An 18,968-nucleotide genomic window follows, 5' to 3' on the forward strand; every position below is an offset into this window, starting at 1 on the left:
TGTAAATATAGGTATTTATACATATTTTATGCCTGTAGTTTTATTTTATTTAATTTTATGTGTAATCAAAAGACTTTAATATTGTCTTTACTTTGTTTTGTATCAATTCAAAACTGATAAATATTTTTAAGAGAATTATGTGACTGGGGCATTTCATAGTTTCTGAAGATCAAAATGGGAATTCAGTATTAGAATAATTTAAAGAGATTTAATTACTACTTATTTTAATCTGATTTTTTTATTCTGTTAAACTGAATAATATCCTAAATCTAAAATTCATCATGGCATAAATAATTTATTGTTGTAGATGTTTCAGTAAGTAAAATGATGCACATTTTTAATATTTATTTTACTGACTATCATACTATATATTGTAGTATATATATAGATGTCCAACTATCTAGATTGCTTACAACCATACTAAACAACTTTTTAAAAAATGGATATGCTATTTAAAAAGTCTCAAATACTAACCAAATAAAGCTTTCAACAGGAAATGAATGAATTTTTATAGATGTTTGTTTTACTGGATTTTTAATTTACGTTTTTGCATTTTATGTAGCGAAAAGCATACATTAATTTAGGTCTGTGTTAAAATAATTATAAAATTATTTTTTGAAAAGCTTGTGAAAACATTAATTAGTCAAACATTTACCTACGGTGTAATGATGTAATGACTTGCACCCAGGGCCATCACACAAAAAACTCATAAATGTTGGTCCACTATGGACTGGTTAGAATTTTTTAGATATTGCAGGTCATAATCAAAGTTCATTGTTGAAGTACAAATTTTTTTAAGAATAAATAGTGTTTTTAAAGATGTGTTTTGAGTACTTACTAAGTTTTATTCTACTACATGTATTGTAATTTTCTCAATCTTTTATAATTTTTAAGAAATAATATTTTTTTAACACAAGTAACTCAATTTCTCCTCAATATATTTTTTGTATGCTCTTTCTTATAAGTTTTTTAAAGGAAATATTTTATAAAACAGTATGGTAATAAATATTTATTTCTTTCAGATAATTTTTATGAATATTGATTCTTTTATAGCAAATTTCTATTCATTAGATTTTTGTAAATTATTACTTTATTTGTTTTTGTATTCTGAGTATCTTTTTAATTTTACTGAAATACATCATTATTTTTTTATATTTTTGTATTTTTATTTAGTAAAAATATCCATTAAATATTAGAATTATATATCCAGTATGTATGATAAAAAGCTTTTCTAATTTTCCAATTATTTAGTTTTATAATTATCTGGATTTGGCCTTGTAAAGGTCTATTCAGATAAAATGAATTCCCCTATATATATATATATATATAATTAATTTATATTTAATAGATCAACCCAAGTACGAGATAATTGAAATAGAATGACTTACCTTATATTATTACATAAGCAGAAACACGAATTTAATTTCCATCATCAGCTGCATTATATTTATAAATATATATTTCAAAAACATCATAAATTCGCAATACATAATATCATATAACTTATTCATTTATATTTTATGATAAATTTTTTAATTAAATTTAAATTTACTTTATCATGCTTTAAAAGCTTAAACAAAAATTTTAAAACTTTTATTTAAATTAAAAATTATAATCATAACAAGCTTAGCAAGATAGCACCATCTGTTTTGATAATAATGTTGCATAATTGATCTTCCAACTGGTTACTGGAGTAAATTCAGTGAACTGGCTAGCATATAATTTTTCTTTACTTAGATTTTGATTTTACTTTAAAAGTTTTTAATTTTCTAATTTTTATCTTTATTTTAATTTTAATTTATTTTTTGTATTGATGTCATATTGTTTACATAGGTAAAACTTTTTACATTTTTTAACTTAATTATATAAATTTTAATTAATTAATCTTTATAATTTTTAAACAATATTTTTACATTTTACATCTTGTTTTGATTATAATTTTTAATTTAAATAAAAGTTTTTTAAATTATTGTATAAGATTTTAAAGTGTGATAAAGTAAATTTAAAAGTTTTTAATAAAATATAATTAGTTTAAAAAATTTTAACATAAAATATTAAATTAGTGATATGATATTATGTATTGCCAGTTTATGATGTTTTTAAAATATATTTATATAAATATAATGCAGCTGATGATGAGAATTAAGTTCGCGAAAGCGCTTCTGCTTATGTAATAAGCAGAATTTTGCTTATGTAATGAAATAAGGTTAAGTCATCCTATTTTAATTATTCTGTACTTGGCTTGATCTATTAAATATAAATTAATTTGTATTGGTAAAGACAGGAGTATGGTTATTAAAAGAATTGATATTAAAAAAATAATATGCGTATATAAATGTATATATATTTTTTTTAATATTCGATTATTGACCACTGTTAAATCCAGTAGTAGACAGCAAAATTTACATATACGCTCATAATATTATTAAAAATATAAAACATAATTTCAAATAAAATGACAAAAGAATGTTTTAATTTAATAGATACAGAATTTAATATCAACTGAAGATGCAGAATACCGCAAAAACTATTTATTGGAAATTAATATGGTAAGTTTAAATTATCTAATTACTGTGTTTTAGGGATTTATATTTCATATAATTTTAAATATATATATATTTATACATATACACACACATTTATGTGAGTATTGTTTGCTAATTTGTTTTGTTTTATGTTGATTTATATCTGTGTTAATTTGTATGGGTCAACTCCCCTAAGTTTATGATACAAAAATAAATAATAATTTATATGGAATGAATAGTAAATATTTTTTTTTATTCATTTACATTTTTAAGTCCAATAAATTTTAATAGTTAATATAAATAAGAAAATGCCAATGGTTCTTAAACCACAGCAGGGGAGCTGGGAGTCAAGGTATCTCAGTTAACTTCGTTACTAGTTGGTTTATTTTTGTCAGTAGCATCTGGGTGTTGTTACTAAAGAAGGTGTTCTCAAACACATGCTTCTCATTACGTCACTACCCATTCACTTCATGCATCTTACAATTAGCGTACCAAATAAGAAAGACCTTAGCCTAGTTACATCAGTTGATATTATTGGCAGCTAAAAATGTTTTATAATACTAAATAATGTTATATAAAGATTTTTTAATTATTTTTAATAATAATTTTTTTAGAACAAACTTGTTTTTAATTCTTTTAATGAATATTTGATTATGAAATTATTTTTTTACTAGAAAGAGAACAATTTTTTCATAAATTTGTAAAAATACGTATTATTTCTATGTTTATTTGTGTGAGGGAAAAGTTTTCATGAATGGTTTTGTTAATTATGTTATTATTCTTTAAATTTTATTCATGAAATAGCCCCCCTCTCATTGCTATTGTTGAGGGATTTAACATTTATTAAGGGCAGTCACACTAATATATTTTTAAACATTAAAATTATACATTCATTACGTATGACAACCTTTTTTCATTTTCCACTGTTTTTCTCTTTTTTAATCTCTATTTGACTGTACACACACACACACACACTTTTATATATATATATATATATATATATATTTAAGTACATTAAGTACTACTTAGGCTATGTATAGCAAATAATGACATTTAGATTGCCTTTTTTAAATTATTTAAAAAAATTTAATATTAAAGTAACAAATTTAATTTTAAATATTGTATTTATGCTGAATAGCTAAAACCTTACTTTTAATTTTATGAATCTAATAAATCTGTTATACAAGCATAAAAAACAACATAACCGATCCAAAATCATCAAGTAGAAAATTAATGTTATCATTAATAAATTGTTTTTCTTTCATGGTGCAGGACCGTGGTTCAGATATAATTATGTTTTATTGGATTTGAATTATACTGTTATTGTTGTAATTTAGTTATTATAATTCAGTAAATAGTATTGTCTAAGGAATGTTTAGCTGAGATTATGTGTGATTAACTTCTAAAGTGTAATTTCATATACTGTTGTTCAGTATAAATATTTATTATTTTTTAACTTTTTAAAAATAAAAAGTGATTCCAATATTTATTTAACTTGATTCTTTTTTTAAATTATTATATAATAAATGACTCATATTCAGATTAATGGAAATTATTGTCATAATTTGACATAAATAATGAATTAAATTAAACGATTAAAATAAAATATTAATTAAATTTATCTTAATAAGTTATGTATTTAAGGTGTTTCAACACTGCTGCCACTGAAGTATTTTATTGCTTGTTTATTTATTTATTTTTTATTATTGAGGAAAGAACTGATAAATTGCTCAAAAGTTTGAAAGGCTGTGGAAAAAAGGCTCATCAATTTCAAATGGAGTGGTAAATATTTAATAATTTAAATGTGTTATCACAATTATAATTCTGCAATTATACTGCCTCATTAATGGTTGTAAATTAAGTTATTTTTTTCATAAGAGAGTTGTTCTTGTTTAAATCCAGGCTAATCAGATCAGATACGTAGTCATTAATTATGACTAATGTGGTCTAAGCAGCCACATTACATCAATAATGAAAGCAATTAGAATCTAATTAAAAGTATCATTTCCCTTTAAATAAGTTTGAATTAAAAAGCTACATCTTCATTATCTGCTAAATGATAACGGTATAACTCATTCTTCTTGTCATTGCTTAATAATAATATTATTCAGAATAAATAATTTCAAATGAAATTTAGGTTAGTTTTTTATTATAGTAAATTTTTTTTCTTTTTAGTTAACTTCAAAAATTACTTTAAAAATCAGTTTTAAATATATTTTCATCAATCATGTGCCAGTATATTATATCCTCTAATTAATTTTTTTTTAAAAAAGATAAAAAAATAGAATTGATAAAAAAGTTTTATGTAATTAACTTAATATCATAAATACTATTTTTAAATTTATGAATGAATTGTTTTTAATGTAAACCCCATAATTATTTTCCTTTACATTTAAAATGTACTTGTATGATACAAATTAATGGTATTTGCTTCTTTTCTATAAAGAAATTAACAACTTTCCATCATATTTTTTCTTTTTCGAAAAAAAACCATTATCAAAAGTTTGCCTTAAATTGATAGAATTATATTTATATATATATATATATATATTATTTTACATGTTGTATACTAATATACGTGAACACTTTTGTTTAAATCATGTTATAATCCAAAAAAAATTAATTTCTTTCTCAGTTCTGTAAAATTTCTCAATTGTTACTTTCTATCTTTACTTACCTTGTAACTAATCGAAAAAGCAAACATTTTCAATATGATGACTAAAATTTTTATTTTCTCAATTCCTTTATTTATATAACGTAATTCAAATGTTATGAATCAATAAAATTATATAAACGACAAAACACATTTGCTTTTTTAAGTTGATTAAAAGTGGATATGATTTTTTTTTTTTAATTTTATATATCCAGAAAGAAAAAAAGTCATGCACTATACATTTATAAAAATATAATGTTTTCTTAATAATTTCATTTTTTTAATATAAGCATTTCAATTCTAAAGTTAACAAAAAAGTTTATATGTAATTCGTGTCCTTGATAAATAGATAATATAATGTCAAGGAAAGTGAGGGCGCCGGCCAAGTCATGTGAAGATATTTTTACCACTGGCAGGCAATAGTATATGTTGTAACATTGGACACATGTATATAGCTAAATGAACTTTTTGGCAAAAATACATACAGTAAAATTTCTAGGATAGGTTACTGAAAATAAAAAAGAGACTTGAATTTCTTTTTTCATTTTTTTTTTTTTTAATTATTATTAAATAAATAATGTAAGAATCAGATGATCCATTTTCTTTATTTTGATAAATTAAACAAAATCTTTTTTCTTTTCTTAAAAAAAAAAAAATGTAGCATCCGTCTCACATCACATTTATTCACAAAATAAGCTTCTTATGTATATACATATACATACATAACTGAACAATATAATAATTAGTTTATGTACAAACTGAATATATATATTTTTTAAATTTATATCCATGTAATTTTCCTCCTTTCCACAATTTTCTTTTTTTTTCTTATGCAAGTCCATTCTTCAATAGGATTAATTTGTACATAAACTGTCTTATCACTAAAAAATGTATTCATTTTTACATATGTTGTTCCACTTGTTGTATTTCTTCTCTGTTTTTTTAATATCGGAATGGCACATGAGAATCCTATTTATGCATACCTAGTAGCAATCTAATAAAGATATCATTTAATATTAAAGTTTCTTTTCTTTAGTTATATCTATGTATTCTGTACCTAATTAAAGTATAATTTTGATTATTATAATTTAATACTTGAATTTTATTAATTATTAATACAGCTGACCAAAAACTGTTTTTTTTTGTTTTTATAATTACAAAAAGCAAGCTAATGTTCACTGTCATTAAAAAATTAAAGTTAATGAATTTTATTCTGTTTGATTCTCAGTAATGAAACTGATTTAAAACACATGATGAATTTTTTCAAATTTAAATATATTTCTTTGACTAATTTATATCAGTTCCACAATAATTTATATCTGATGACATGATAGCTTTATTCAGTCGCTTTATTTCTAGGAGATGCATTAAGAAACACAACTTTCAAAAATGATTTGCACTAAGTGACTAGCTCAATATTTCAGTGATAACTGTAAATTTATCACTGAACAACAAGAGTACTGGTCAATTTCTTAATTTTATTAATACAGGTCGATCTAAAAAAGGAAATTTTTGATTTCATCATAAAGTACCAGTACTAAAGCACCACCAGTACCTCTCAGGACATTTGAGAAAGCACCCTTAAAGAAAGCTCCACCACCTTCTTGCTTATAGATTGTTGCCCAGCAATGTGCTGTGCTCTTGTATACGATATCAGCTTTTGCGCGACCAGACTGCATCATCATACGTCGTCTTACTGTGTCAAATGGGTATGATACGATACCAGCTACTGTTGTTACTACCTAAACAAGAAAGATAAAAATTATAATTAAAAATAATAAATAGATTAGTAGCTAAATTTAAAAAGTTGTTATTGTTTCCTGGCATTGGTTATTTGTTCTTAAATAATGAAAAAATAATGATACATGAAAAAAATGTAAAATATTTCAAAAAATCAATGTTTTTTTTTACTTTTTTCTGCTCCCCCACCTATAAAATCACCTCCTAATAAAATCTCTTGATTTATCTACATTTACTATGTTAAATAGAAGAAACCAAAAAAAATTCCACAGAAAAATGTACAACTAATAAAAAGTTATCTAAGTTTTTTTTGAGGATGGAGTGATTTATGAATTATGACTAAAAAATAGTTTTAAAAAAAAACAAAAAATCGTTATTTTTAAACTTTGATTGACTCCTCCCCCTCCCAACATTGTCCCTGAAGTATTTTTTTTTGGATCCTCTTACTCTACTATTATACTAAGGAAGATGTTAAAAAAACTGATTACAAATATCAGTAAATGAAAATTTTAGATGGGAGATTTTTGGGGAAATTTTTTTTAATGGTAAGATAAGCATATATGCACTGAGCTTAATATAAAGTGAGGTTATGTTTGCAAAATTTTGAAAAAATATTGATCCTAAAAAAATTATCTACCTCACCCCTAGATATACTGATCCCCAAGCTTTTACCAACAAATTGCTCCTTATGCATGTGTCTGTGCCAGATTTCATAAAAATCTGTATATCCAGTCAAAAGTTATTGAGCTTCAAACACGCTAATACATAAATCGTATGTATGTCCTACTTTTTGTTTTTTTTTGGGATCCCTGGGCCATGAAACATCAAAAAATGAATAAAAAACCCCATACCCCATTTTTTGACTAATTACCATACTTCCTTTATACAGAATAGTTTTAGAGGTATGATGCCAGGAAATGAAAACTTCCTGTTCTTAAACTAAAAATTGTATTTGAAAAATTGTAACTCTTAAAATTAATTTCATTGTTAAAAGAAAAAATATCAATATTTCTAAAATTATGTTAATGTTTGTTACTACTTCTAGTGCAGCTGTTCAATATTTATATAATATATTTTCTTTTTCACCACAGAACTTTTAATGTATATTTATTTATTTGATTCTTTTTTTTACTTTACATGTACTGGATCACTTTACTAAAAACTTCATTCTGTTTATGCATAAAGGCTTAAATGGAAAATTTTTTTTCCAGCCAGTATCATACACAGGTAATGTCATCTGGTACACATGTGAAAAGAATTGTAAGTCTATTTATGTTCACATCTGCTAGCTAAGAAGTACATGTGCATGTGAATGTGTGTGTGTGTGTGTGTGTGTGTGTGTGTGTGTGACCCACACACACTACACAACACACAAACAAACAAATACATACATAAAAAAATATTTTCAAATATTTCTCCTCTTTGTGTTGAGGTCCCTTTTTCTTTATTTAGATTCATGACAAAGTATATTTAAAATGGATTAATTAACATGTTTTGTATATTTCTTCAGACTATATTCTCTAGAAAATGACACATTTAAAGTTCATTTTTTATAAAAACCAATTTAAGAGCAGTTTAAAGTTTTGTTGGTTTAAATTGTGATATCTTATTTTATTCGCTTTCAAATCATGCAGGTGGGTTTTAATAAGTCATTAAATATATGGGAATTTTAATAAAGAAATAATTTAATAATTTTTATTATTCTTTACAAGTTTTGTCTAAAGTATTAGTTGGTTTCAAACAATTTAATAAAGTAAATTTACTACAAATCTAAATAGTATTCTCTTCAACTTCAATATTTTGGGTATTTTAAATTTTCTTTGTAATTACTGGAGGTACAGTTTTAGAACTAATTTTTTTCTTAATTTTTCATATAGAATTGTACATAAAATCACTAATTTTGTTCACTAATCTGTGCCCATAAAGTTTTAATATAATATTATATGAACTTAAAAACAAAAATCTAGGTGAAATCTTTTATTAGCCATAACATGAAAACAAAGCATTTCCTGGCCTATATTTGCATAAACATGAAAATGTTGAATAATTGACATTAGTGTATTCAAGTATTTTTAGAATTCTGTTTTAAAAATATAGTTATCTATTTAAGTGATAGCTGCTGATGTTTTTCAACTTTTTAAATTACATTATTTTTAAAAACTCTGTATTTAAAATATTTAGTTCAGTTTGATTTAAATGATTCTTACTGTTGACCATTATGGACTAAAATATAGCAAATATAAATTCAGTTAGTTCTTTACAATGATGTATTTTAATGTAAATTAATTAAACTACATAATACACTCTTTAACAGCTGATGTTAACTTTTACTACCCGGTTGTTACAATATTAATTATAATTTTTATTGATTTGTAATACTACATTTGATAACACCAAAAAATGAAGAAATTTATTCCAATTTAAATGGATTTTTTTTTTTTTAATTTATTGTTTATAATAACAACTTATAAACAAATCATCTAATCTATTTACCTAACCTAATAATTATTCATTCTATATTTTTGCATCCTACTTTTAGTTGGTTTTCAATAGTTATTTGTTGTTTTGACAAATAATTTTTTAATTATTGAGTACTGTCATCATCCTGGAGAAAGTTATATTGAAAAATTGACATGCAACATGTTAACTTGTACACATTAGTTTCATGATTTTAGTTTAATTCAGATTATACCCATAGGATTCGGTAGAGTAGTATAAGTAACTTCATTTATTATACACAAACCATCCTTAACAATAGAACAAATAAGCAGCATTTTGTTCTATTTTCATTACATGTTCAAATTTTGAATTCATCTTATTTTCAATCTTAACTAATTGCCATTAGTAATTACATAATGTGATCAATTTTTACCTAGATTATTACTATTTTTAATTATTTTTAAATTTCTGAAGTTTCTTTATGACAGACTGTTGAACACAGTTTTCAATGACACTCTTGGATATTGTCCAAACTGCCTTATAATTCCTGAAACACACTTATAACCCTGAGTACAAGATCATTCTAATCAAACTAAAATGTCTACACCTTAAACTGGATTATACCAGAGGTCTTTCAGCTTCAAAGAACAGTATAAATAGAGTTAATCAAGGATGATGCAAATTATTCTTTAAATTAATGTATTATTTATTAATTTAATTATTACATGCACATTATGCTTGAATTTTGTATTTAATCTGTATAATGCAATACTAAAAATTACATAAGAACTCAACCGAATTTATTACTACTTTTAATATTGAATTTTTTTTTTATATAACCTTTAAAAGCCCAGGTATCTAGTATGAATGCATTCCAAAAGTAATATGTAACATTTAATAATAAATTATTTAAATAATTTAAGTGTACTAATTAAAATTTGTATTAATATAAATTTTACCTGAGCAATACCCCATGATAGGAAGAATCCAGCTGTTTTTGGATCAGGAAGCATACCTTTAGCTGTGTCAAAGCAACCAAAATATGAAGCACGATAGATAATAATACCTTGAACAGATACACCGAAACCTCTGTAAAGACCGACCAAACCATCAGTTTTGAAGATTTTCTTGAGACAGTCACCAAGACCATTAAACTCACGAGTACCACCAGCCTTACCAACATCAGCGGCCAATCTAAAAAAGTATGAGAAAAATTATTAATATATATTTTAAGTTTATGATACAAGAATAGTTAAATTTATATCAGTTAATAAGTAATTTTTCATTAGCGTACTGAATTAATTGTTAAAAAGTTTAACTTTTTTAATTTTAAATGACATTGACTGTTGTATCACCAAAAATAAGTTACATTTTAAGCATTATTGAAAAATGTCAACAACATGAATTGAACTTCATAAGAATTCTGGATTCACTTTAGTTCATGGATGCTATGTTTTGTATTCTGTGATAAATTTGTTGTACCTTCATCATTCACCTGGTGGCATTCATCCTTACTTCAAGCTTTAAATTTTTGAGGATGTTACTTTCTAAATTGTCCTAATTTTCAATAAATTGCTTTTATAAAGCAATTTTATTGAAAAAATTGGAGTTTATGATCTTGTTTTTTTCATTTTTGAATTTGCTCTTAATTTTCTGTTCATTTCTTCCTTTTTTTACTTATAATCATTGTAGTATATATTTTCCTAACAGCAAATTTTTTTAGTTAAGAATTTGTAAAAGTCAATGAATTTGATATACATTAACTGTTTAGAATACTTTAACAACTGTGTTAGAATATATAAGCTGTGTCAGCTTGTTTTTGTCCTTGAAAAGTCATGGAAAGTCCCATGAACTTTCCTGTCATGCAGCTTTTTCTGATGCACAGCTTACAGACACAACTTAATTTAAAATATTTATCATTTTATTTAAATATAATATTTTTTGTTTATTTAATTCAATGATTCTAACTAAAGCGTGCGCATACCGTATTTAATTTGCACGGATATGACAGTACTAGTGGCCACTTTAAATACTTTTTTATACTTTAAATATTATTCATTTATTTAATTCTACTGTTCACCTGTGATGTTACACATTGCAGATGACTACAACAGCTGTATGTCAGTGCTACACTAGCACTACTTGGGGTGAGAAGGGGTACTATTGACACAGTATACCCAGTTAGCCACTAGTTTATTTAAAGCACTTTTTGGGGTGCAGGTGTGGTTTTGCAAAAATATTTTTTGCAAATATTATTTTTAATTGTTAACAATGTGCCTAAGAAAATAAGACCTTAACTATATGAAATCTCGAGATGATGACCTTGCTTACAGCGTCACCTCCTTGACCTTTTAAGTTGAAAATTTAATATCATCAATGCCCCATACATGTAGAAGTAATCTGACAAAGTTTGATCAAAGTCGGTCCAGTAGTTTTGGTGATATAAAGAGTCCAACACTGAACACACACACACACACACATACATGTACTCACAAACATCCAGAAAATTTTCATCTGGTTTTTTGGGTTCCTTAGGTGTCAAAATCTCAAGATCCAGTGAAAACTGCATATACCCAAATTGAACTGATTACAATACTTTCCCTTCTAAAGCTGTAACTCTACTGTTGTGCTAGACAGGAAAGTAAAAATCTTACATCAGAATCCAATGTAGGAGTTTTTTTGAACCTGAATAAAATATCATGGATGCACTCATAATCAATTTCTATCATAAAAATTTTAGTTACTTCACTGTCGAAATCTTTTGGTTAATGTTATTTCTCAACTTTCTCAATTAACTTTTATTTTATTCATTTCATACTTTTTCTGTCTTGTCTTTCTTCGAAGCTGTTCTCTGTTCTCTCAGGCTTATTTCATCAACTTTTATTCAGTGTGAACTGATCTACCCAGATCTATCAGTTGCTGAAAGTATTGAGCTAACTCTAAAATTTCTGTTCTTTTAGTTTTAGGATTATATTTTTTTTTCTTTTGAAAGAAGAAAGTAATTTGTGATAAAAAACAGATCTGTCTTTTAGAATTAGTAAAAGTTTAGAACTCAAAAAGTCTTGTTTAAACAATACATTTTTTTTTTTATTTATTAAAAATAATATCTTAAAAGTTGGGAACTTATCTTTTAAAGATTTTTTTATTCCAAATAGAAATAAAAATAATGTTTGTAATATTTTATTTGTTACAGTCAGTTATAAGTTTCATGAGTTATGGTCAGTAAATGAATATCACTGATTTACACCAAGAATTGAAATTGTTAAAAGGAATTTTTATTATTTTTCTTCTTAGATGTCTGTTTGTGTATATTAAATGTAGTTATTTAATAAATCATTTTACTCATAATGTTTTAAAAGGAAGAGTTATTTAAATTTTGTGAATATAAAACATGTTTTTCAGAAAATTATAGTGACTAAAAGTTGGTAATAAAATAAAATTTTGTTCAGTAGTTTAATGGTATTTTTATTTATTTATTATTATTATTATTGTTTTTTTTACTTTTTTCATTAGACTACATTACTCCACCTCTTACTATTCTTTGATCTTTTATGTAAGAATCAGGACACTCTTACTTACATTGTATATCCTCAATTATCTGTTTCTTACACTCCAATCTTTATCTCATGTTTCTGTTTTTACCTCTATTATTCCTTCTAAACTAAATTCTCTAATCTTGGATTTTATTGTATATAGCCCACTAGACTTGTTCTGTTTTTGCTAGATTAACCACAAACTTCTTCTGTTTTTTTATCCTTCTGAAACCTTTTCATTTTATACTCGGTCAACTCAATTAATTTTCAATACTCCATTGCAAAGTCTTAAATTTTTCTACGTTTTTTCTGACTTCCCTATTCTTTCTAAGAATAAAGTTTTGCTGATACAAAATGCTACCTACCCCCACACATGTATTTTTAAGTTTTAAAAATTGATACAAGTATTTTTTTTTTTTATATATATGTAAAAGGTCTCCTGATTTCTACAAATCTCCTTTGGTATCGTTTTTTATTTTGACCATTCTTTTTAATTTTATTGCTTTAATAACAAATTTGTGATTTATGGTATATTGTATTCTCCTACTTTTATATTTGACTCCTCATTTCCCTCCTCTCTCATTTTCTCACACTCTCTCTCAATCTCTCTATCTATCTCTCTCTTCATTACTTTTGTTCTACCCTTGTTTAATATCAGATTGAATTTCTCCTTCAGCAATGAATTCTTTTACTGTTTATTACTTCTTTCAACTCATTCCTAGTTTCACTCAATTTAGCAGTTCTGTCAGTAAAAGTTAACATTTTTATTACTAGGCTATTACTCCACGTTAATAAAAAAAGTTTTATTTATTTTTTTGCACATTGTCATAAATGGGAGACATTTTCTTTGATTATGCCCCAAAGAGAGTTGTCAAAAGTTGTTAAATCTGGACTTTTAGATGGCTGTTGAATTTCAGACCCCCAACCGATCCATCACCTTTTAATATATATTTACTTGGAAAAGGCCCTTATCAACTGATCATAATGAGCAAGAGTTCTATTTTGCTGTAAAATAGCAGCTAACTCCATACCAATCAATCAAAGCATGAAAAGTTGTTGATCCTTTAAAATAATGTAATCATATTAGATATCACTGCCAACATTATTACATGTGGTGGGTAGCCTGTAATTTTCTCATAAAAGGGGGGACTTTTTTAAATCAAAAATGCACATTCTAAGATCTATTACTCTGTTAAATGGCAAACTTATCAGAGAAGTAAACTATTTTTTGTAGTTGAACAATGGAAAAACATTGTAGAAGAGCTTTGGAGCAAATTTTCCTTAAAGCCATGTCCCAGTCAGAATGCTGATTAACAAGCTTGAATGCAAGCTTAAAGAGTTTAAACTCAAGATCTTATTTCCTTATTTTCTGAAGTGTTGAACAAGGAATATTTAGTTTTAAACATGACCTAAGAGGAGATGATTAACAGTATTCCTCAGCAATATCAAAGGCTTTCAATCAATGTTACATCATGGAAAAGGACTTTCGTAACCACTCTAGTATATAAGGTAGTGCATTATAATAATTACACATAAAAACTGATAGTTATCATAATCAATCAAGTTAATTATTGATTTAATTGATCGTTAATGGTTTAATGAAGTCACAGCTTGAAAAACTTATTATATTAGTTTATATATCATTATTAAACCATTTTTGAGTATTCATATACTCGGTTCACTTTAAGAGCTTTCCTGTTGTAAACAACGCACATAGTATTGTAACAGACTGTCTCAAAAGTTACATGTACAAATTATATCTCCCCTTATATAACAGTAAATAATTAAGAATGACTCATATATTATTTGATATTTTCACTTGGCACTGATTGATTCGAGTTGTTTACAAATTAATCATATGGCAGTTATATTTAAAGTTATATCATTGGTGACAAAATCATGATAGATGATAAAGTATTACAAATACTGGTGAGGACTATAATAAATTGAGTCACCCAGTACATTACAACAATATAATCACACACGCTGCAGTGAAATCTCATTACTGCAAACAATAGCTAGAAAAGCTCATACGTTGAACACAGTATAGATAATTTTTGTTAATTATTAAATGCAATTCACTTGACAACTATTAAATAAAATGATATGTGTATATTTGATTATATGTGACTTTATTTGTGTATATATAATACCTTTAGTATTTGTAATATTTATTACATTGATATAAATTATTTCATTACTAGCTGGTCAGGGCTCTGCCCCCTGAACTTCTGCTGTGTTTGTTATCTTCATGGTTGTGAGAATAATACTGATAAAACCTATTTAAGCTAATTACAGTAATGATAATAATAAACTAATAAAAATATTTAATATTTTACAGATTAAGTTGGATGATTAGTACATAGATTTGAACTCCGAGATATTTTTCTTTTATCATGGTAACAAAAGTGTAATGAAGTAAAAGGATCAGTTTTTTTCTTTAATGAATATCTTTAATATCTTAACCCCCATTAGGAATATTGTGATAATTCTAATTGGAGATAATGATCAAGTCTCTAAGGTATAAATCAGCAAGGGTTTATTAAAATCTATCTGGTAGTTTTTCCATGATGCGCACACAGGGATGACCCTAATTATATTATTTTATTGTGTGAAAATAAATATGTTTTTTTTTTCTAATTATGGAATAAATAAATGAGTTTTAGAAAATCAAGATGTAATCTCAATAAATATCTACAAGTCAAAACTAATTTCTAGTTTTATTTGTCTGAAATATATCTTTATAAATCTAACTACGTATAAGATAATAGAAAATAAGGAATGTTGTGATAGATTGTTTTGTGAAATGTTTTAGATTATGTCTGTCAAAAAATGATTATGAACAATTTTAGTCAATTATTTCTTTAGAAGATACTTTTTTCAAATCCTGAAGTTCATCAGTTTCACTCTATTTCAGAGGCTTGTAAGTACAGTAATAATGTCTTGTTAAAAATTTATATAAAAAATTATAAGCAGTACAGTTAGTTAACTAATCTATCATTTTATTACATTTTAATAAATTGTTTTATAAATTACATTAAGTGGTTTGTTTTATATTTCTGATAAATAATCTTCTTTAGTTTTAAGTTTTTTTATAGCCAATCTTAGTTACCTTGTTCTGGCAAAGTCAAGTGGGTAGACAAAACAAAGTGAAGTAGCACCTGCAGCACCACCTGATGCTAAGTTTCCAGCAAAGTATCTCCAGAATTGCTTATTTTTGTCAACACCACCAAGGAAAATTTGCTTGTACTTGTCCTTAAATGCAAAGTTTAAAGCTTGAGTTGGGAAGTAACGGATAACATTAGCCATATTACCACGCCAGTATGCAGTAACACCTTGTTCCTTTGGGATACGGATAAAACAATCCACCATACCTAAACAAAGTTGATAATTAATGAAATTAAATAGAAATCTATATTATGTAACTTACATATATTTATAAGAAGTATAGCTGTTATTGAATTTTATCCATTAATCTTGTTTATTTATCTTACCAAAGAAAAAACTGAATTTCTTAAAATAATGAATGAGTTTATTAATGAAATAGAAAGTTAGCTGTCTTACAGATATTGTAATCTATAAGAAAGTTTTAAATAAATTTATACTTTTAATTAAGATATATAATTCGATTCAATTTTCACTTTTCCTGTCCATATGAGACGTAAATTTACGTTTCTTGCTTTGATGTGGTGAAAAGTTTAAATTAACTTATCATGAAAAAGTTTAGTATTTAGTTTAAATTTATTACAAAATGTGCTACTTGAATAATGCTGTAAATACAAATAAAACTATTTGTTTTTTTTAACATTTAAAAGTGTTAATACATTTTATTAACACATTAAAATATGACAATTTGGCAACCTGTAAATATAACAAAAAATCGTATTAACTGATATATAAATATATAAATGGGGAGTATTTACAACCTGTTTCTTTACCATACTAAACCTGTAGATCTCAAAACACCTTATTTTTCTATAAACAGAATATTAATATATTACAGGAACTCATAAATAACTTTATAGTAGTTAAATATAGAAAAAAAATTTAGGGTATGCTACTCAAAAATATGTTTTCTGGTATGACTTCCACAACACAAGTTCTCAGGAGGTCTCCATATGGAGGAACTCAAAAATTGTAAATTATAAATAGGTTTGTGACAAATAAGTTTAAAGAGGATTGAAAGAAAAATATTAAACTAAAAAACTTCAGTTTTTGACAACACTTACCTTAATGGCAGCAATATACTATTTCACTGTTGGTTTTGAAAGTGGCCTAAAAGTACCTATTAAATAACTCCCAAAGAGTGAAACATTAAAATGAAATTAACAAAGAAAGCCCCTACCGTAAAATATTTTTTTTTTATATGAGCCCACTATTTCACTATTGTCACTGCTAACTAACTAAAATATTGAACTGCCACTATTTTAGTTAGGGTTGTTTTAGCCTGAAGGTTTTCATGTTAAAATGTTCATTTTTTAATACCTCTAAAATTATTGTTACAACCCTAGCCTTTCCATTTCAAATTTTAAAATTGCATCCTATAAACACTGTGTAAAGGTAGTATGCTAATAATGTTAAGACATTACATATTATGTGTAATAAATCTGCAAATCTTTACTAAAATCTATCCAGTTGTTACTGGACTAACATTATTTCACTGCTGGTTTCAAAAGTGTCCTAAAAATAAATATGCAAATGTTTATGTTTGGTCATAAAATTACAAAATACTACATTATTATTATTAATAATAATAATGTAGCATTATTATTTTTTAGTAGCATTCTTGCAGTTTACAGAAGTCTGCTCACTACCACTTTGACTTTAGATTGTTTTATATTTTTATAAGATTAGAAAATTATTTTTAGTTATGATCATACTAACAAATATTCAAAAATTACTACAAATTGTTTTTAAAATCTGCTAATAAAAAAGAAGAAAATCTATTATGTTGGTTTCTGTTAGAGCATTATACTTTGATTCTTAAAAAAAATGTTTTTTTATATTATGTCATAGGAAATCAAAGGTTAAGGTTTCTGTTTATAAGAGAATTGGTTTTAATTTAGAAATTTTGATTTCTGAAAAGAAACCAAAACTATCTTCTATTATAATTTTTTAAAAATCGTTTTTTTTTATTATGTCATAGGGAATTGAAGGTTAAGGTTTATTTATGAGATAATTGGTTATAATTCAGAAATTTTGATTTCATTTTATTAAAGTGGTCTGTCAAATAATTCCATAATTACACACAGTTAAAAGGTGATCTGATATAACATTCAAAATCTGTCTGAAAACATATTGCCATTATCACTTTAATTATATCTAGAAGCAGTAAAAGCTGATTTACAATCACTGTACTTTCCACAAAAGTAATACTGTTGATTTTATCTCTATAATAATTAATTTATTAGAAAAGTGTGCGTGGGAGTCTTCTTCATAATAAATTAAATAAAAATATATATTTTATTCTAATTGATACCTAATAATAGAAAATACAGATCGTGTCACGAATGAATAGATATACTATTTCATGGATGAAAAAGGAAATGGCATGTCATTTTCAAGGGAAACTGATAAAACCTTCATCAAACTACATCACAAAATACAAAATTAATTATAAAATTTAAAAAAAATGTATAATTAAAGCTCACAGTATTTTAAATACAAACATATGAAATATATGAAGATAAAAATAAAATGTTAAATAGTTCACTATTCAGAAGGCATTAATGAAAATTATTTGAGCACATATAATTCATGTACATATTGTTAGAATGTTGAAGATTCTGGAACTTCAAAAATGTTTTAATTATTTTTATTTAAAAATTCCTGTAGAGAATAATATTCTCTTTTAATATTTTTTTTTTAATTATATTTTTTATAAATTTATGGGAAATCTTTTAAATGATTTGATAATTTATTAAAAATGGCAATAGAAGCATGATAAAAATCCCATTTCTTGTAAATCCTTCCTGTGGAAGCTCTTTCTAGTAATACAAAATATTATGTACTGATAATTTAATTTCCATTATTAGATACTTGCTTTCCAATATTTTAAGTTTGATTACATAAATAGAT

General features: G+C 25.0%; 1 protein-coding gene across 1 annotated transcript in view; it reads right to left on the bottom strand.

Moving 5' to 3' along the window:
- Window positions 1-5,714: 5,714 nt before the first annotated feature.
- The window catches only part of LOC142328662 (ADP,ATP carrier protein 2-like), a 30,723-nt gene continuing 17,469 nt past the window's right edge, over window positions 5,715-18,968 (bottom strand). Inside the window, exons 2-4 of the mRNA XM_075372562.1 lie at window positions 16,003-16,264; window positions 10,317-10,551; window positions 5,715-6,920 (exon numbers count right to left, since the gene is read on the bottom strand). Coding sequence (XP_075228677.1) covers window positions 6,675-6,920; window positions 10,317-10,551; window positions 16,003-16,264 — 743 coding nt within the window. The 3' untranslated portion in view covers window positions 5,715-6,674. The remainder of the gene's footprint in view (window positions 6,921-10,316; window positions 10,552-16,002; window positions 16,265-18,968) is intronic.

The sequence above is a fragment of the Lycorma delicatula genome, chromosome 8, assembly GCF_047948215.1.
Source record: "Lycorma delicatula isolate Av1 chromosome 8, ASM4794821v1, whole genome shotgun sequence".
NCBI classification, from domain to species: Eukaryota; Metazoa; Arthropoda; class Insecta; order Hemiptera; family Fulgoridae; genus Lycorma; species Lycorma delicatula.